A 20,971-nucleotide genomic window follows, 5' to 3' on the forward strand; every position below is an offset into this window, starting at 1 on the left:
GCTTCTCAAACCTGTGCCCCAAACATGAGGGCTCAGACGGATCCCGAGGGCCGGACACAGGTGCTGGGGGATTGGGGGAAGCTGGGCAGGGGCAGGGTGAGTGGGGTCTGGAGGACCTGTATAGGCCTCTCTGGGAGGGCAGGGACAGAAATTCTGATGAACTTGATAACAAGTGACAGTCCCAAGCTGAATGTGGCAATAGGGAGATGAGATGGGATGGAGGGGGAGGTGAAGGAGCCTTTAATTTTGTAACTGGCTGGCTTGAACTTGAGGGCCAGTAGGGACCCAGCCTCATTGTCAGCCATACCGTTAAGGACCTCCAGGAGCAGTGGTGGGACCAGAGTTGTTTCTCCACAGTTTCTTGCCCTCTGGGCTCCATCCCTAGTTCTTTAGGGGTCTTCTGACTTGGACCATCCCCCTGCTAAAATGTCCTTATCCTGAGGGCTCTCGGGGCCAGCACAGTGTATCCTGCCCCTGCAGGGACTGTGGGGGAGGGTGGGGAGACCCCAGGCCAGGGCCTCACTCTACATTGCTGACAGGCCACTCAGGTTACCTGATTGATTCTGGGACAGCCTGAATCTTGCCCACCCCATTATTCCACCTTGAGCTGCTTCTCTTTACTGCCCCAGCATGAGTCTCCGGGCTCAACAGGAAATTCCACCAGGGATCCACAGATGCCCCTGCCCATGGAGCCCAAATTTGACATGTTGTACAAGATTGAGGATGTGCCACCTTGGTACCTGTGTATCCTGCTTGGCTTCCAGGTAGGTTGTCCCCTCCCTGCCCTAGGGCCTCTCTGGCACTCCCCAAGTATCCCAGCCCCTCCCTGGCCAGCAAGGTTACCTTGGGTAAGAGGAAGAGAAAGCTAAGGTCAGCATGGTGACTGTCACCAAGCAGAAACACAGAAGACACAGAGAAGGCCTGAGAAAGGATTTTGGTGTCTACCAGGTTGAGAGTTGGTGGCAGGGAGGAGGGCCCAGACACAGGAACAACTTGGGGGAAGATTTAGTGACTCCCAGAGTGGGAATGCTTTGTGGGGAGTGTAATGGGGGGTGCACTGCCAGGGCACCAGGGTTCAGGCCCTGTGAGAAAGGCATGAGGACCTAGGGTGGCCCTTTCCCCGTGAGCTCTGTAGGCCCTGCCTCATAATTCTTCTCTTGCCACTCACAGCATTACCTGACATGCTTTAGCGGCACCATCGCTGTTCCCTTCCTCCTGGCCGAGGCACTGTGTGTGGGCCAAGACCAGAACATGATCAGCCAGCTCATCGGCACCATCTTCGTATGTGTGGGTATCACCACTCTCATCCAGACCACACTGGGCATCCGGTAAGCTGCCTCGGCCCCCAACACACACACACACACACTCTGTGACACACAGGACCAATTGGTCTCCCTCAGAGGGCTTTTATGGACCAAAAAAACCTAACCACTTCAGGCCCTACCTGCCAGTCCTACCCCTGGGCCAGCCACAGAACCAGGCATCAGGGCTTCTACTCTGAATTTAGGGAACTTGTTCTGGGGCTCCTCAAGAACAGAGTCTGTAGGCTTAAGGAATGTGCCCTACCTGGGTTCACCTCCTCTTAGGCTCTACTTTGAATGCTCAGGACCACACACCTCTGTGTCCCAAGGGCATGAGCCGGCTTTGAGCTACTGTGTGGGCTGGGAGCCTCTGTCCCAATGCATAGTCCTAGGCCAGGATGGCAAAAAGATGGCTGGGAGGGGGCTGGGGATGTGGCTCAAGCAGTATCGCGCTCTCCTGGCATGCATGCGGCCCGGGTTCGATCCTCAGCACCACATACAAACAAAGATGTTGTGTCTGCCGAGAACTAAAAAATAAATAAATATTAAAAAAAAAAAAAAAAAAAAAAAAGATGGCTGGGAGGTGGCTGGGGGAAGGTGGTAAGTACATCTCTGATGCCAGAACTAAGATGTCCACTTGCGTCAGGCTGGCCCTCACAGTGAGGTGTAGGTTTGGAGCTGGGGGAGCCTGTTGTCTTTTTTCTTTGTTAGAGACTGTTAGTGGCCCTAATCGAATCCCAGTTACTGGTGGTAGGGAGCTGAGGCAGGAGGATCATAAATTCAGGCCAATCTCAGCAACTTCATGAGACCCCATCTCAAAATAAAAATTAAAAGGGACTGGGGATGTTACTCAGTGGTAAAGCACCCCCAGGGTTGAATCTCCAGCAACATCCCCCGCCAAGAAAAGAAAAAAAAATGTTAAAGTCCTGCATGGGGTCTCAATGACTTCCCTCTGCCCTCCCCTTTCCTTGTCCCTCTGTGTCCCTGGGCCTCTCTATGTCTCTCCTCCCACCCCACCTCACCCTTCTGCTCTGCTCTCTCCTCCAGGCTGCCACTGTTCCAGGCCAGTGCCTTTGCGTTTTTGGTTCCAGCCAAAGCCATCCTGGCCCTGGAGAAATGGAAATGTCCCCCAGAAGGTGGGCACATGTTTTGGATCTGGGTTGAAAGAGAGGGGAGGCCCAGGGATCTGGAAGTCTGAGCAAATATCCTGAGTTCAGACACCAAGATGTGTTCATGGCAACATCTTCTTCCCCTGTCCATCTTTTGTCCATGTCATGTCCCTGACCACAGAGGAGATCTACGGTAACTGGAGTCAGCCCTTGAACACCTCTCATATCTGGCACCCACGGATGCGAGAGGTGGGTAGAGGATGCCAGGACCTGGGGAGGGGGCTAGATGGCAGTGAGGGCCACTGCTATGTTGGGGGATTTGAAGAGGTAATCTTGGAACTTTTGTCCTGCTGGTAGCCATGTCATGACCTTTACATAATGACATATAGCTCATTTTGCCCTTCTAGGTCCAAGGTGCAATCATGGTGGCCAGTGTGGTGGAGGTGGTGATTGGGCTGATGGGGCTGCCTGGGGCCCTGCTCAGCTACATTGGGCCTCTCACAGTCACCCCTACTGTCTCACTCATTGGCCTGTCTGTCTTCCAAGCTGCTGGTGATCGAGCAGGCTCCCATTGGGGCATCTCAGCTTGGTGAGCAGGTGCCAGGCCTGATCCTGTCCAAACCCAGCCCTCACCCTCCCACCCCTTTATGTCCTACTGCCTTAGTCCTGTCTCCTGGCCCCAGTGGAGCCTACCAGCTACCTCCTCCTTTGCCTCTGCCCCTAGCTCCATTCTCCTGATCATCCTCTTCTCCCAGTACCTGCGCAATGTCACCTTCCTGCTGCCCATCTACCGCTGGGGCAAGGGCCTCACTCTCTTCCGAATCCAGATCTTCAAGATGTTTCCCGTAAGGAGGGGCTGGGACTAGAACAGGGGCTTGACCTGTGCCAGGGCCAAGGTGGGAGCAAAGCGGGAACGGTGTAGGCACTAGAGCCAGAGCAGAGATGAGGTGCTACCCAGAGGCTGTAGCAGGTTTGGGGCTGAAGTCAGCAGGGGCTGGGCCTGGTGCTGGGCTGGGCTGGGCTGGGCTGGGCTGGGCTGGGGCTAAAGTAGAAGCAGGTTAGCTCGGAGGGAGGTTTCCAGTTCCTGCAGTGCACCTCCTTAACATTCCTGTTTCAGATCGTGCTGGCCATCATGACCGTGTGGCTCCTCTGCTACGTGCTGACCCTGACAGATGTGCTGCCTAAAGACCCAACAGCCTATGGCTACCAGGCACGAACTGATGCCCGTGGAGACATCATGAGTATTTCACCCTGGATCCGCATTCCATACCCCTGTAAGCAACCCCACTTGGGTCCCCTTTGCTTCCAACTCAGACACTTGTGAGACCCCTGATGATGCTGATGGCACAAGCCACACGTTTATAGTGGGCCAAGTAACGGTGTTTTTTTTTTTGTGTGTGTGTGTGTGTGTGCGCGTGTGCGCGTGCGTGTATGTGCTGGGGGTTGAACCCAGGGCCTTGTGCATGCGATGCAAGTACTCTATCAACTGAACTATATCCCCAGCCCAGTAACAGTATTTGACTCAAAGCTTCACTACAACTCCATGCATCTGGATGACCCAAATAAGCTCCTGTTCTTGCTTAAGACAACCCAGTGCTCCCTCTCCCTCTCAAGTACTGCCCTGTCCTGCCAACCCACCACAGGCTCCTCAGTGTATTCATCCCCCTGTCTTCCCGCAACCCAGGTCAGTGGGGCCTGCCTACAGTGACTGTGGCTGCTGTGTTGGGAATGTTCAGTGCCACACTGGCAGGCATCATCGAGTCCATTGGTGATTACTATGCTTGTGCCCGCCTGGCTGGTGCACCACCCCCTCCAGTGCATGCTATCAATAGGTATGCTTATTGGTCTTCCTCAATGTCTGATGCTTCAAGGAGCCACTCAGGGTAGGGATGGGGTTGAGTCCCAGAGATGCAGACTTGGGCAAGTCACTAATACCTCCAGACCTCATAGTCCTTGCTTATGAAATGGGAAAGAGCTCATCACCCAGTGATTGAGGAGATAAGGGAGTTCCAGGGAAACCACAGTCACTGACAACCTTCCGGTATGTTCAGCCCTCCATGTGCATGCTCTTATGTAATCTGCTAACCATTCTGTGAGTCAGGGACCATTACCAAGTCCATAGTACCGATGAGGAAACTGAAGCCCAGAATTATCCAAGGGAGTAAGTGCCAGGGCATTGGAACTAGCTCCTGTACCAGGGTTTCTAGTCCCCAGACTCCCTCTGGCCTGGAGTGGGGAGTACTAGGGACAGATCCACAGCTCACAGCCCGGGGGTGGGGCGGGCAGCCGGCCCGTGTGATAAGAGGACACGAGCTGTTGAAGAGGCTGGACCAAGTCTCCAATCTTCCTTTCCTTACAGGGGTATCTTCACCGAAGGCATCTGCTGCATTATCGCGGGGTTACTAGGCACAGGCAACGGGTCCACCTCGTCCAGTCCCAACATTGGCGTCCTAGGGATTACCAAGGTGCGGTACCACCCACAACAGCCCAAAGCAGGCTTCTGGGTTCCTGGTGCCGGAAGCCCCGCCCCAAACCCGTCCCCACTTTGGCCTAGCCCCTCCCTATCCTTGAAAAGCCTCGCCCCCACGCCAAGACCCAGCCCATTTATGCCTAGTTCTTATAACAGGCCCCGCCCCCTGGACTAACCCCACCCCAGCCTCGCCCCCACGTCTAGCCTCGCCTCTGGATTCCTGGCAGGTGGGCAGCCGTCGCGTGGTGCAGTACGGTGCCGGTATCATGCTGGTCCTGGGTGCCATCGGCAAGTTCACAGCTCTCTTTGCCTCGCTCCCCGACCCTATCCTGGGGGGCATGTTCTGCACCCTTTTCGGTGAGTGTCCCGCGCGGGCCCCGGGGGCGCGGCGCGGGTGGCTAAGTGGTGGCACCCACTGAGGCGCGTGAGGCGCCTTTAGCCTTTTTACTGTGACCCCCAGGTATGATCACGGCTGTGGGGCTCTCCAACCTGCAGTTCGTGGACATGAACTCCTCCCGCAACCTCTTTGTGCTTGGATTTTCCATGTTCTTCGGGCTCACACTGCCCAACTACCTGGATTCCAACCCTGGCGCCATCGACACAGGTGCCTACAGGCTGTCTACTGACTCCAGAGGTGTGGGAGGGGGGTGGGCGCAAAACTCGGAGCACATGGGCTGGGAGTGTAGTTCAGTGTTAGAGTGCTTGCTTAGCATGCACAAGGTTCTGGATTTGTTTCCCCAGCACAAGACAAAAAACAAAAACCTGTGAGCACAGCCCCCTCCCTCAAGGGCTCCACACAGGTAGAACCACAAATCAATCCTTTCCAACTCTGGATACTAATCAGCAGCTGAGAGACTATTAGCAGCTGTCCCTGACTAAAACACTTTCTGTAGATAGATACTGAGCTTTACATGTGCTCATTTAATTTTCAGAACGGCTCAAGACAGATACCACTATCATCTCTGCTTTACAGATGACAAACATGAGGCTCAGAGAGCTTTGGTTCCAAGTCAACAAATAGCAGCTGGCAGAACTGGGATTTTTTTTTTTTTTTTACATGTTGATGGGCCTTTATTTTATTCATGTATTTATATGTGGTGCTGAGAATCAAACCCAGTGCCTCACACATGCTAATTTTTAAAAATATTTTTATTTTTTTATTTTTATGTGGTGCTGAGGATCGAACCCAGTGCGAGGCAAGTGCTCCACCACTGAGCCACAACCCCAGCCCTCACACATGCTAATTTTTTAAAAAATTATTTATTTATTCAGAACTGGGATTTAAACCCAAAGATGGGAGAGATGGGTAAAGATAGGCTTGAAAGTTAGGACTTTGTGCCATTCCAATGTTACAACTGCTCAAGGAAGTCAGTAGGGTGCAGAAGTAGGACACCCCAGGTTCTGCTCTCCAGAGGGGCCATGACGCCCTTTGGTCCTTGACCTATTCCACAGGCGTTCCTGAAATCGACCAGATTCTGACTGTGCTGCTGACCACCGAGATGTTTGTGGGCGGGAGCCTTGCTTTCATTCTGGACAACACAGTGCCAGGTATGGGTCAGCCCTTGGAGGGTAGTGCAGAATGCTAGACTCATACTTACTTCAACAGATGCCCCTGAGCCAAGATGTGGCCAGGTCTGATGTCACACAAGCCCTGGAGGGAGTAGCAGGAACGGATGGTCTGGTGGACTGCCTGCTGGCTGAGAGGAGAGGAGGCACAGACAAGGCTCATTGGCCTTGAAAAAGCCAAGACCAGTTGTTATTTTTGGATCTTGCAAGTCTTTTCCTCATTATTTCTTCTTTTTTTTTTTTGGTGGGGGGCTATACCCAGGATTGAACTTAGGGGCACTCGACCTGAGCCACATCTCCAGCTCTGTTTTGTATTTTATTTAGAGACAGCATCTCACTGAGTTGCTTAACACCTTGCCTTTGCTGAGGCTGGTTTTGAATTCATGATCCTCCTGTCTCAGCCTCCCAAGACACTGGGATTATAGGAATGTACCACCATACCCAGCTCCTCACTATTTCTTGATAGCCCCTGGGCTGAGGCATGTCTTTGCTTTCATAGAGTTGAACTGGTGTAAATGCAGCATCCGTTTTTAGCAGCCTTCCCCATGGGCTAATAGAGGAGCCTCCAACATGTCCCTTTGGTCCCAGAGCTTTTGGCAGGGATTATGGAAACTTCATGGTGTCCCTGTACACATGTACCCAGTAAATGTATTAAAAAAAACTGAATGTTATTAGGTGCTGTAATAAGCACAGTTACAATTTAATGAACATCTATTATGTGTCAGGCATGTAATTAAATGTTTCATGTCGTCCTTTAAAGATGTAACTGTGCCAGGCGTGGTGGAACACACCTATAATACCAGTGGCTCTGCAGGCTGAGGTAGGAAGTTCAAGACCAGCTTCAGCAATTTAGTGAGGCTCTAAGCACTTCATTGAGACCCTGTTTCAAGATAGAAAAATAAAAAGGGCTGGGATGTGGCTCAGCGGGTTCAATCCCAGTACCAAAAAAAAAAAAAAAAAGACACAAGTCCTGCCTGTCTCATCTCTCTGCAGACGCATTGGTAGCACATAGCAATTAGACGCTGTGCTTAGTTCGTGGGTCACAGGGGAGGGTGTGGGGAAGGACCAAGGATCCTCAGTGAATTTTGGGTAGAATCAGAGGGAGCTTTTGGTAGTAGCTGTCTGTCCCTTAGATAGATGGGCATGTACCTGACCATGACACTTCCCTTCCCATTCAGCAGACACTGGAGCAGCCCAGCCTGTGATTCTGAGATAGTGAAATGGCAGCCTAGGGAATCTAGGGAGATGGAGGGCCACTGGGTGGGCGGCTATACACATAGAGGCTTTTTTTTTTTTTCTTTTTTATATGATCTGGGTGGCTAAAGTTATCCAGATGTCTAACAATAGCTTCGGAACTGCCTCACACTCCAATCTTTCAACCCAGCTGAACTTCAGCAACCATCCTTGCCAGGGATTATAGGCAATATGCCACATAATCTTCAATAGTCCTTCAATGTGCATTGATGAGGAATATGAAGCTTAGGGTGGTGAAGTCACTTGCCTGCGGTCACAACCTGCATTCAAACCCAGGTCTGCATGGCTCAGAACCCAGTCCTTAATCATGGAAAAGCACAGCTTTCTCCAGTCCTTAATTTGCAGATGAGCCATCTTGCACTCTCTCTCTCTCTCTTTTTTTTTTTTTTTTTTTTTTTGTGTGTGTGTGTGTGGTGCTGGGGATTAAACCCAGGGCCTTATGCATTTGAGGCAAACATTGTACCAACTGAGCTATGTCCCCAGCCCCATTTGCTTTCTCTTTATCTATCCACAGTCCAACCTTAGAAGATATTGTAGTTTAGCAAATGCTGGTGGAGCTTAGCAGCTTGGCCTGAATCAGACAAAGGAGGATGTGCAGAGCAATATTGAGTCACATTTTTTTAATGTCCTAAAGATTCTTTTATTGAATTAATTAGAAAAAGAAATTAAGGAGTGCAAAATGAAAACAACCCTAGTTTATAATGGAGATTTTCATAAAAATGTGACTTTGGGCTGGGGCTGGGGCTCAGCGGTAGCGCACTTACCTGGCATGTGCGAGGCACTGGGTTCGATTCTCAGTACCACATATAAATAAATAAAAATAAAGATCTATCAACAATTTAAAAAAATTTAAAAAATGTGACTTTGATGACCTCTTGAGTTGGTCAGAGGAAGAAACTTAGCACAGGCTCTTCTATGTCAACTCCAAATTTATACTTTCTCAGTCTTTATTATTATTGGTGCATTATAGTATGGTATTGTGACATGTTCATACATGCACATAATTTGGTCAATTTAATTCCCCAGTATTTCCCTTTTTCCTCTGCTCTTCCCACTTCCCAGTCTCCCCCCCACTTCAATTTTCATGAGATTACCCCACTTTTTTTTTCTCTCTAGTTCTACCTAAGAGAAAACATTCAACCCTTGACTTCCTAAGTTTGGCTTATTTCACTTAATATAATACTCCCAAATTCTATCCATTTTCCTAAAATAACAAAAGACAGTTTTGTTCTTACGGCTGAATATAATTGTGTGTGTGTATGTATATATATGTGTGTGTATGTATATGTGTGTGTTGTGTGTGTATTTTTTATTCATTCATTCATTTTATCCATTCATCTATTGACACCTAGGCTGGCTCCATAAGTTGGCTATTGTGAAATGCATTGCTATAAGCATGGGTTGCTGGTGGCTTCATTCCTAGTCTTTTTTTTTTTTTATTTTGTTTTGTTTTACCCTTGAAGTACTAGGGATTGAACTCAGGATTTCATGTATGCTAGGCAAGTGCTTTACCATGCAGTCACATCCCTATTCTTTTGAGGAAGCTCCAAATTAATTTCCATAGTGATTATATTGGTTTACAATCCCATCAACAGTGTTTAAGTGTTCCTTTTATCCCACATCTTTGCCAGCATTTATTTGTATTCTTTTTTTAAAATATTTTTTTAAATTTATTTTTTTGTTTTAGGTGGACACAATATCTTTATTTTTATGTGGTGCTGAGGATTGAACTCAGTGCCCCATGCATGCCAGGCGAGCACTCTACCACTGGGCCACAACCCCAGCCCCTTATTTGTATTCTTAAAGATTGCCATTATAACTGGAATGAGATGTCAATTTAGTTTTTCTTTTTTTGGTACCAGGGTACTTAACCACTGAGCCACATTCCCAGTTCTTTTTTTTATTTTATATTTTGAGACAAGATCTCAATAGCTTGCTTACAACCTAGCTAAGTTGCTAACCCTGGCTCCGAACCTGCAATCCTCCTATCTCAACCTCCTGAGTTGCTGATTACAGGCATGCACCACCACACCTGACTCAATGTAGTTTTTCTTCTTTAATATTTATTTTTTAGTTGTAGATGGACACAATACCTTTATTTTATTTTATTTTTTATGTGGTGCTGAGGATCAAACCCAGGGCCTTGCATGAACTAGGCAAGTGCTCTACCGCTGAGCTACAACCCCAGCCCTCAATGTAGCTTCGATGTGCATTTCCCTAATTGTTAGATGTTGAATTTTTTTCCTTTATTTGTTGGCCATTTCTATTTCTTCTTTCAAGAATCTGTTTAGTTCATTTGCTCACTTGCTGATTGGGATTTTTTGGTGGTAAGTGTTTTGCGTTCTTTATATGTTCTGGATATTAATTGTGTCAGAGCTGTCTACGGCCATACCACCCTGAACGCGCCCGATCTCGTCTGATCTCGGAAGCTAATTGTGTCAGAGGAATAACTGGGGAAGGTTGGTTTTCTCCCTTTCTATAGGCTCGCTCTTTATGTTTGTTTACTTTGCTATGCAGAAGCTTTGTGTGTGTGTGTGTGTGTGTGTGTGTGTGTGTGTGTGTGGTGGTACCAGGGATTGAACCTTGGAGTGCTTAATCACTGAGCGGCATCCCCAGACCTTTTATATATTTTATTTAGAGACAGAGTCTTGCTGATTTGCTGCTTAGGGCCTCGCTAAATTGCTGAGGCTGGCTTTGAACTCACGATCCTCCTGCCTCAGCCTCCTTAGGTGCTGGGATTACAGATGTGTGCCACTGAGCACAGCCAATAGTTTAATTTGACGCCATCCCATTAATTAATTCTTTGCATTATTTCCTAAGCTTTAGGGGACTTGCTGAGGAAGTCTTGCCTGTGTTTGTTGGGGAAGGGGCACAAAAGATCTCAGGTTTTACTGGGTACGATGGCACACACCTGTAATCCCAATGGCTGGGGAAGTTAGGGCAGGATAGCAAGTTCAAAAGCCAGCCTCAGCAATTTAGTGAGGCACTTAACAACTCAGTGAGACCCTGTCTCTAAATAAAATATATAAAAGGGCTTGAGATGGGGCTGGGGTTGTAGCTCAGTGGTAGAGTGCTTGCCCAAGATGTGTAAGGCACTGGGTTAGATTCTCAGCACTGCAAATAAATAAATGATTAAAATAAAGGTCCATCAACATCTAAAAAAATGTTTTGTTTTGTTTTTTTAAAAAAAGGTCTGGAATGTGGCTCAGTGGTTAAGCGACCCTGAGTTCAATCCTCAGTACCAAAAAATAAATAAAGATCTCAAGTTTTTATAAAAGGGCTGGGGGGTTGACTAAAACTGAAATACTGTAAAACTTGCCAAAGGAGTGAGGTCAGCCTAGGCTCAAACAATCCATCTGTATCACAAACCAAACGTGTTCCCAAGTCAGCAGAGGGCACTGAAGGAATGCTGGGGTGTTGAGTCTATATTGGAGGGTTTACCCTATTTTCTTTTAGCAGTTGCAAAGGTCACAGTTTGTTTTGAGGAGCTCCTAACACAAGATGGGAGGTAAAACTGGATTAATTAAGCAATAATCAGTGAGGCTGGGCTGGAATCATTTGCAGGGACTTCTAGATAAGGGAATCTACAGCCCAGGAAAAGAGGTTGAAGCAGAAGAGAAGGCAGAGCAGTAAAGCAGTGGAGGAGGCTGACCAGTTTGTCAGAGGGAGAGAGCTTCAGGCCCAGCCAGCTGTTAAGTGTCCTGCCAGGGGAGAAACATTGGGACCATCATCCTGTGCATGCCTATGCCTTTTCTCTGGTCATCTGTGCTCTTTGGCTTGTGCAGCCAGGCCCAGTTCCAAAAGATCCTTCTCCTGGAAGTCTTTCCTGAACCCCAGCACTCCTTCAGAGCCCTTTCTGCCAATTTTGGGACACATCTGGTTTGTGACTTTATGGGTTATTCTCAGCCTGGAGTGACCTCACTCTGTTGGCTAGATTTATAGTATTTCAGTTTTTGTCAGCCGCCACCCCTTTTATGAAAACTTGAGCTATCATGTGCCCCTCCCCCACAGGAGACTTCCTTAGTTGCAAATGCATCCCTAACCCCATCATAGATTTTGCTTAGTTTGACCTTCTGAAGTTTGTGTGTAAAAACAAGATTTTCCAAAAATGTGGAATCCTAAATTAATACTGATTATAGTATTTCAAAATATACTTCTCTACCCAAGAGTACCACCTTAGCAACATCTGGTGAGGACCCAGCACACACCATCCCCATACTAACAGATGTAAGTTCACAATTATTTAACCTGTTTCTCCATCTTAAAAGTCTGTGTAACACTTCCTACGTTTTGAAGAAATGAGATAATGAAATTACAGCACTTAGCAAAGAGTCTGGCACACTGTAGTTACGTATTACCAACTAGCTTTAGAGATCTCAAGAGTTCTGGCAAAGCTTAGGAGCTCAGAAATCATGGATTTAGCAACGTTTTAGTATCGGAAGATCTGAGGGCTGAGGGTGTAGCTCAGTGGTAGAGTGCTTCCCTAGCATGTGCAAGGGCCTGGGTTCAATTCCAGCACCACGGGAACGGGGGGCATACAGACACATTCACATATTTGATTCACAAGGCTGACTTACTACTAGGTTATGGAAAGGGGAGGTAGTAGAGGGTTGCTGCCTGTGGTGAATGACCTTATTTTCCCTTTCTAGGGAGTCCAGAGGAACGAGGCCTGATACAGTGGAAAGCTGGGGCCCACGCCAACAGTGAGACATCTGCCAGCCTGAAGAGCTATGACTTTCCCATTGGGATGGGTACAGTAAAAAGGATTGCGTTTCTGAAATACATTCCTGTCTGCCCAGTCTTCAAAGGATTTTCTTCAAGGTCAAAAACTCAGTCTTGTGTTCCAGAAGACATTCCAGAAAATATAGAAACTGGGTCTGTGTGCACCAAGGTCTGAACATTACTTCGAAAAAAGGTAGGAAGTCTCTATGGTTTTTGTGGGAAGGTTGAACAAAACATTCTTATGTTTCAACAAAAGAAAACCCAAACTATTAAGTTCCCATTTTTATGACCTATTTGAGGATCTTCAAGGGAAAGGTGGACTAAAGTCAACATATGGGCTGGGCGCAGTGGTTCATGCCTGTAATTCCAACAGCTCAGGAGGCTGAGGTAGGAAGATCACGAGTTCAAAGCCAGCCTCAGCAAAAGCCAGGTGCTAAGCAACTCAATGAGACCCTGTCTCTAAATAAAATACAAAATAGGGCTGGGGATGTGGCTCAGTGGTCGAATGCCCTGTATCTTCCCCCAAAATAAAGTCAATATATGGATTCTGGACCGAATTCCATAGCCATTTTGGGACTTCTCAACTTTTTCAGGTAACTAAATTGGTATAAGTATGCTGAAATATTAATCTTCCCACATACTTAGCAGAATTCTAGGCCAACCACAGTCCATGAGCCAACTGGGCAGCCTCATTCTTGAACTCCAGTGAGCTAAACAAATACCTGACATTTAACATGGGAAAGGCTGAAGTATTGAGAGAGCAAACCAACAGGAAAAAAATCTTCTCATCTATTCTATCCTGTTTCAATACTGGTCATATAATTAAAACCATCTAAAAAGGATGATGTCAGCCTAAAACTATGCTAGTACAATCCCTGGTGAGATTATCATTTGTCCCTAGGACTTGAAAATGTGTGGTAGCTGATACTCTGAAACTCTCTCAGAGTATGAAATGCAGGTATGAAATGCAGATGTTAGGCTCTTATTTAACTGGCATGTTCCTTCATACTGACAAGCTGAGCCTAGACATTTTTTTTTTTTAAATATAGTGTTGGGGATGAACCTAGTCTTTGCACATGATATACCACTGAGCTACATCCACAGCCTTAGACTCTTTTAAAATTTTTTAGATTAAAAAAAATTTTTTTTAGTTGTAGATGGACACAATACCTTTATCTTTATTTATTTTTATGCAGTGCTGGGGATTGAACCCAGAGCCTCAAGCATGGTAGACAAACACTCACCAACTATGGTGGCACACAACTACAAACCCAGTGACTTGGGAGGCTGAAGCAGGACTGCAAGTTCAAGGCCAGCTTGCAAGACCCTGTCTCAAAAAAAAAAAAAAGAAGGCAGCTGGGGATGTAACTCAGCGGCAGAGCACTTGCTTACCATAAGCAAGGAATTAGGTTCCATCCCCAGTGCCAAAAAATGAACAAAATAGTCACGTAATCCAGAGAGATATTGTTATCCCAGATTGAGTATCAGAACTGTTTCAGATTGCGGTTTTTCAGATTCTGGAATATTTGCATCAAATTTTTTGGTTAAGACAGGTGAGGTGGCACATGCCTGTAACACCAGTGGCTAGGGAGGCTGAGACAGGAGGATCTTGAGTTCAAAGCCAGACTCAGCAGCAGAGAGGCGCTAAGCAACTCAGTGAGACCCTGTCTCTAAATAAAATACAGAATAGGGCTGGAGATGTGGCTCAGTTGAGTGCCTATGAATTCAATCCCCACTACAAACACACACACACATACACACACACACACACACGTATTTTTTTTCTTGGTTAAGCACCCCTCATCTGTAAATCTGAAATCCAAAATGCTCTGAAATCCGGAATTGCTTAATCCCCAACACCAAAAACTCAAAATGATTTGAATCCCCAACTTTTTAAGTGTCATGTCAGCATTTTAGAGATATGGAAACAAAGTTACAGAAAGGTTAAATGATTTGCACATGATCACAGGATTTGCATCCACAAAGTAAGCCAGAATCTTTTTTGTTGTTGTTGTGGGGTGGGGGTTTGGAAGAACCGGCGATTGAGTCCAGGAACACTTTACCACAAGCTATATCCCCAATACTTTTTTACCTTTTTTTTTTTAATATTTATTTTTTAGTTGTAGTTGCACACAATACCTTTATTTTATTTATTTCTATGTGGTGCTGAGGATCCATCCCAGGGTCTTGCACATGCTAGGTTAGTGCTCTACCACTGAGCCACAACCCCAGCCCCACTTTTTACTTTTTATTTTAAAACAGGGTTTTGCTGAGTTGCTTAAGGTGTCAAACCGGTGATCCTTTTGCCTCAGCCTCTACAGTTGCTGGGATTACTTACTGGTATGCACCACCATGAAGTAGAATTTTTTTTTCCTAATCATTAGGTTACAGTGCCTTTCTAATTGGTGCAAATTATACTGCACTGTAATAATTAGGAAGTATATGGAAATGAACTTACCTGCCCTTGTCTAAGCTCAGAGACACAGGACTAGTAAGATTTATGTATCTGGCAGGTAGCCATGCCTCTTAGTATATACTGAGTTGTTAAGAAACAGAGAGGACAGTTGTATCATGGCACCAAAAAGAAGTCAAGAATAATTATTTGTTTCAGAGATTCTTCAAAAAACACCTGTTTATTAAGGTAACTATTAAGCTAGGAGCAGTAGTGCTCACCTATAATTCTAGCAACTTAAGAAACTAAGGCAGAAGGATCACAAGTTGAAGACCCACTTGGTAATTAAGTGACTACCTATCTCCAAACAAAAAAATAAAAAGATCTTGGGATGTAGTTAAATGGTAAAATGCCTCTGGGTTCAAACCCTAGTCCTAACAAAAAAGGAGTCATCAAAAATGCGACCCCAAGGCTAAAGGTATGGCTCAATGGTAGAGCCCTTGCCTAGCATGTGTGAGGCACTGAGTTGGATTATCAAGCACACATAAAAATAACCACAAAGGTTCACTGGCAGTGGCACATGCATGTAATCCCAGCAGCTCGGGAGACTGAGGCAGGAGGATCGAGAGTTCAAAGCCAGCCTCAGCAAAAGCCAGGTGCTAATCAACTCAGCAAGACCCTAAATAAAAATTACAAAATAGGGATGTTGAGGTGGGCTTAGGGGTTGAATGCCCCCGAGTTTAATCCCCAGTACCAATACAATTAAAGGTTCACCCACAGTTTTTGTTTCCCAATATCTTTGTCTTTATTCATTTTTATGTGGTGCTGAGGATCAAACCCAGTACCTCCTATGTGCAAAGCAACACTCTGCCACTGAGCACAACCCCAGCCCTCACCCACAGCTTAAACCCCCCACCCCTCGCGCGCTCACACAGTGGTGCACACCTATAATCCCAGCAATTTGGGTGGTTAAGGCAGAAGGATTTCAAGTTTTGTAAGTTCAAGGTAAGCCTCAGCAATTTAGCAAAGTCCTAAGCAACTTAGCAAGACTGTCTCAAAAAAAATCAAAGGGGTGGAAATGCAGCTCAGTGGTTAAGTATTTCTGGTTTAAATCCACAGTACCCCCCCCAAAAAAAATACCCTCATTGGGGCTTTTTGTGAGAAGTGAAACCCCTAGGTTGTATCCCCAGCACTTCAGGGTGTGAGGAAAGATTACTGGTGTCTCCTCATAAAGAATATGAGCCAGACATGACTACATGGCCCTTCTTCCTAATTTCTGGTCCAATAATCTCAAGAAAAAATTTTTAGAAGGGTGTATGAGATTTACTGAGATTATACTATAGTAAGGTCACCATTGTATTGGTCAGTCATAATTCTTTTCTTTTTGTGGTGCTGGGATTTGTGCCCAAGGCAATAACTCTACAATTGAACTACATCCCCAGTCCAGTCATAGTTTCATTTTAAAATGGCTGCTTATGAATGTCTTTACATTGCAGTCTTGGGCAATAAAAAGCAAGGACAAGGGAATAGGGTTTATTTTAGTGCTGTACTGACAGATATTTATATAGCAACATACTTGCTACTATGATTCTAAAAAATCCTTCTCTAAGCACATTTTGCCGACAGGGTTGTCCTGAGGTATTGGGCCCATACTCAAGTGAATATCACCCTGGAGAGTCTGCAGTCTAGCATCAATAAACACAAGCATCAGCTCAGTTCTACCATTATTTATTTTTTTAAATATTTTTGAAAAAATATAATTTTTTTACAATATTTTCAACTTAAACACTATTCACACTGAACACGTATGGCAGCTTAACCTACTCAAATATGAAGTTTAAGAAGCCAAAACTGTTCTAGCTTTGTTAAAAAGAAAAGTTGTGCTGCAGACTATTGTCGTGATGGGTAACAAAGCAAGGAAAAGCACCACTCAAATTATGTTGCAAATCTCTTTGTTCAATTGGGTTATGGGTTTCTATTGGTCCTAAGTTAGACTTCACACAGGTATGGATGGCTGTGATGCAGTGACTCCTCAAGAGATGCAATTCTCAAATCACATACTTCCTCAAATGTAACATTAGGAACAAAATTCGACATTTCTAACATGATAACATACCAGAAAAGCCAGGACTAGCTCTTACCTGATCACTACCTTGTGTAAGCTTAGTCATTAAAGACATACTTGTCTCTAATGAACTATTTTTAAATTAACAGACCTTCTTCAGAAAAATTAGATTCTTTTTGATGACGACAAATAGAACTGAGAAATCTGCTTAGCAATTAGGACTTAATTTAAATTTACTCATTTTACAAACTGTCAACATCAACAAATGTTAGTTAATCCTAAGGGACCAGTTTAGCCTCAAAGACAATAATTCAGTAAGATTTAGAGGTCATTTAATTTGGTGCTTTGTTACAACTTGACTGGTGCTTCTTTCCTTGCTGTCTTTACATTAAGCCATGGGGCCAATTCTATTTTTCAGTAAATGTTTGACAGGTTTTTACTTAATAACAGTCTCAGCACTTTTATTAAGCATGCAAGACTAACAAAAACTTTGGCAATGCATAAGTGTAACACAGTGACAAGAGAGAGCTTTTACAATTAAGTCTTCTAATACTGCCTTCACAGTGTGGAAATTGTGCTACATCCACCAAAAGAGGGCCCCGTCTACTCAAATATTTTAGTACTTCACCCCAGGAACAAACTCCTTTGCATTTGGATTCAGATTGCTCTTGACCTGGAAAAAAAGTACATAAAAAAAGCAAGTTCATTACAGATGGCTTCAGATACTCAGAATCATTCAGCCTAGCAGCAAAAGTATCTTCCAGAAAAATATAAAAAAGAACTAGAACAGTAAGGTTTAACTTAAATTGTATCAATTTTCTAAAGAGAAAGTAGCAACTGAAACTAAATGTAATCAGAAACCCACTACCTTCATATCTAAAGGAATAGAACTGATTTTGAAATTCTGTAAATTTAACTGAAACCTTTCTTAAAACACTTTTATATTATGCAAACATGTTAAGCTTTGAAATGATTAAAATAACCTGGGCATTGTTGATGGATTAATTTTACTTTCTGATCCTCACTGAAAACATGGAGTTATCTTTCTACAATTGCTATCTTCTAATTCCCACAGGAAGCATGGTATATAACAGCAAAAGAAAACTACATGGGGGAGCCAGAAGACCTAAGTATGAAATCCCAGCTCTGCCTCTATCTAACTTCTTGTGTAAGCTTGGATAAATCACTGAGACTCCATTTTTGCATCAGTTTAAAAAAAAAAAAAAAAAGGGAGGGAGGATCCTGGGGCTGGGGTAGTGGCTCAAGGATCCTGGGGCTGGGGTAGTGGCTCAGTGGTAGAGCGCTTGCCTAGCATGTGTGAGGCCCTGGGTTCGATCCTCAGCACCACATATGAATAAACAAATAAAGTAAAAAAAAAATCCATTGGCAACTTAAAAATATATTAAAAAAAAAAAAGGGTGGAGTGGGCCAAAGTCTCTAAGAGCTGTAAAGACTTGTACTAACATTATGCTATATTTTTTAAGTCTTTACTTTCCTAAGCAGATGTATCTGTGTATAGGAAGAACAGCTGGAAATTCTTCTCTACCACATTTTGGATTCCAAGTAGATAAAAATAAAAAGAAGCCAGGACAGATTCCAAGACCTAAATATAGGCATGCTGGTAGAGTTTTACACTAATTTGAACCCTATGTCACTTAGACCAAAACATAATATTAAACATCATACTGGAGCAATTTTAGTTTCATAATTTATACTTGAGCATCTGCTTAACATACTCAAAACCCTGGGTTTAATACCCAGTAACCCCACACACATACACACACACAAAAGTAGCAGTGGACAGTTTAAATTAAAAAGCAGTATACTTGAATGTACAATCTCTTGGCTACAGAAAAGTTAGAACAAATTTAATCTCAGGCTGAGTAGAACAAAACAGTTTCTATACTAAGGAATTATACGGAGTCCCAATTACAATTATACATTAAGCCTGACAAAGGGCTTTACTCATCAGGGCAACCAGGATTATCTGTGACTTGAATAATGTAGTCAAAAGCAAGCATGTCCCAACAAAGTATAAGATCATACATGTGTTCAATTGGTTATCTTTATTTACTGCAACAAAATATGCCATAATGTAAATTTTAGTGTTCTCCAAACAGTCCTTTAGAAGAATAGTTTCTAAATGTCTGATGAATAGAATAGCTGTATAATGAATTCTCTGGGGTGCTTCTAAAAAATTAACATGCCTAGAAGATTAATGCTCCCAAGCTTACGATGCACAAGAGGAACTGATTTTTAGTTTTGAAGCTTCATAAGTAATTATCAAGTACAGATTAGGAAACAAAGAAAGTGAAAGACAATTGCAAAAAACACTTCCGAGTCCCCTGAGTAGGAGAAGCAACCAGATATTATAAATGTGGACTAAAAGGCAAATATTCAAGTCAGGTGTGGGATGTACACCTGAAATCCCAGCTAGTCAGAGGCTCAGGAAGGAGGGTTGCAAGTTCAAAACCAGCTTCAGCATTAGCAAGACACTGTCTCAATAAGGCTGGGGATGTGGCTCAGTGGTTGAATGCCTCTGAGTTCAAAAAAAGTCAACATTCAGACCTAGAGAAAATTGTTTGCTTTCAGAAAAAATCATTTATTTCATTTTAGCAAAGGACTCATAAATTTCTTCCTTAGTACTAATGTTATCATAATTCTTGAATAAACTTTTTACTGCAAATATATTAGCATTGATGAGACACTAGAAATACAACTGAATGTTCCTTTTCTGCCAAGAGCTTGTAAAATCCTTATAATATCACAGTTCTAATTAGGCTACTTTTGCAAAAGCAAGTCCCATGGTAATATCGTATATTTTTCTAGATCAACTCTTAAAAGATCTTTAAATATTCTAGGGCACCATCATGACTTAAGAGTAGTTGCCAAGAGTCGGTTAATTGTCTAAGACTGGATAGTGTTACCAAAAGTCACTCCATGTCATATGTGACATGGGAGGCCTCTGTAAGGGGAAAGATATGCAGAACTCTTCTTAAACAGATGATGGTTGGCTTTTCCGCTTATGAGAAAGATGACCTAGATCTAAAAAGATGAAAAAATAACTTTTACCACAAGATCTTCCAGAGAAGAGCCATCACTGATAACAAGGTCATTAAACTGGTCTTGGATTTGGTCCATTGTTTGTGGGAGATCTCGAGCTGGAATAAACCACTCGTGTTCCTCTTCCTCTTCCAGCATTTCCTGGAAACAGCGCTCAATAAATTCTTCTTCCCACAACTCCTCTTCTATCTAGATTTACAATAAATAAAGAATAATTTGTAGCACACTTGTTAAGTTTTAACTAGGAATGGCTTAAAATATCTTAACTAAGCTATTTAAAACCACAATGACACCAGACATGGTGGTGTATGCCTGTTATTTCAGTGATGTTGGAGACTGTGGCAGGAGGACTGCACAGGGTTTAACCTTAGCAATTTGGCAAGACACTGCCTCCAAAAAAAGGGGAGGCGGGGACTGAGGATGTAGCTCAGTGTCCTTAGGTCCAATCCCCAGCACCATAAATAAACAAATAAATAAATAAATAAATAGGGGTGGGAGTTGTGGCTCATTGGCACAGTATGTGTGAGACACTGGGTTCAATTCTTAACACCACATAACAAATAAAGTAAAGGCATCTGTCCATCTACAACTACAAAAAATAATTTAAATAAAAATAAATAAATAAGTTAACAATGTTTGGGGCTGGTGGGGGCAGACAACTCAGTGGTAGAGTACATGCTTAGAACGCACTAGGCCTTAGGTTCAATACACACACACACACACACACACACACACACAAATAGTACTGGAGATTGAACCCAGGGATGCTTTACCATTGAGCTACATTCACAGTTCCACACTTTTTGAATTTTGAGACAGGGGCTTGTTAAGTTGCTTAGGGCCTCTCTAGGTTGCTGAGGCTGGTCTTGAACTATGATGCTCCTGCCTCAGCTTCCTGAGTAGCTGGGATTACAGGCATGTAATTTTTTTTTTTTTAATATAAAAGTAAAAATAGTGTCATGCTTTCTACTCTACTTCTGTGCTAAAGAAAAATAAATGCTTACCATAAATATCAAGATCTGTTTAGGG

At 44.2% G+C, this 20,971-nt stretch overlaps 2 protein-coding genes across 4 annotated transcripts in view; one reads left to right on the forward strand and one right to left on the reverse strand.

Annotated features, from left to right (window-relative positions):
* Positions 1 to 18,120, forward strand: Slc23a1 (solute carrier family 23 member 1). Its single transcript, XM_027927614.2, has 15 exons — positions 1 to 60; positions 630 to 764; positions 1,171 to 1,328; positions 2,349 to 2,437; positions 2,592 to 2,659; positions 2,818 to 2,999; positions 3,135 to 3,255; positions 3,528 to 3,684; positions 4,095 to 4,242; positions 4,770 to 4,875; positions 5,108 to 5,237; positions 5,341 to 5,484; positions 6,333 to 6,428; positions 12,350 to 12,615; positions 17,955 to 18,120. Exons 1-14 carry the CDS (start codon positions 25 to 27, stop codon positions 12,595 to 12,597), a joined length of 1,818 nt encoding a protein of 605 aa, XP_027783415.1. The 5' UTR covers positions 1 to 24; the 3' UTR covers positions 12,598 to 12,615; positions 17,955 to 18,120.
* The window catches only part of Paip2 (poly(A) binding protein interacting protein 2), a 20,035-nt gene continuing 15,590 nt past the window's right edge, over positions 16,527 to 20,971 (reverse strand). For all 3 annotated transcript variants that reach the window (XM_027927615.2, XM_027927616.2, XM_071612317.1), the window contains exons 3-4: positions 19,952 to 20,131; positions 16,527 to 17,552 (exon numbers count right to left, since the gene is read on the reverse strand). In XM_027927615.2, the coding sequence (XP_027783416.1) occupies positions 17,496 to 17,552; positions 19,952 to 20,131 (237 nt within the window). In that variant the 3' untranslated portion in view covers positions 16,527 to 17,495. The remainder of the gene's footprint in view (positions 17,553 to 19,951; positions 20,132 to 20,971) is intronic.

This window comes from Marmota flaviventris, chromosome 5, assembly GCF_047511675.1.
Source record: "Marmota flaviventris isolate mMarFla1 chromosome 5, mMarFla1.hap1, whole genome shotgun sequence".
In the NCBI taxonomy this organism is placed as follows: Eukaryota; Metazoa; Chordata; class Mammalia; order Rodentia; family Sciuridae; genus Marmota; species Marmota flaviventris.

Excerpts from the sequence above, each read along its gene's own strand:
- Slc23a1 (XM_027927614.2), top strand. The coding sequence starts at position 25 with ATGAGGGCTCAGACGGATCCCGAGGGCCGGACACAG. Across the intron at positions 3,000-3,134 it reads CATTGGGGCATCTCAGCTTG|CTCCATTCTCCTGATCATCC; the intron begins GTGAGCAGGTGC and ends CTCTGCCCCTAG. Across the intron at positions 4,876-5,107 it reads GCGTCCTAGGGATTACCAAG|GTGGGCAGCCGTCGCGTGGT; the intron begins GTGCGGTACCAC and ends GATTCCTGGCAG.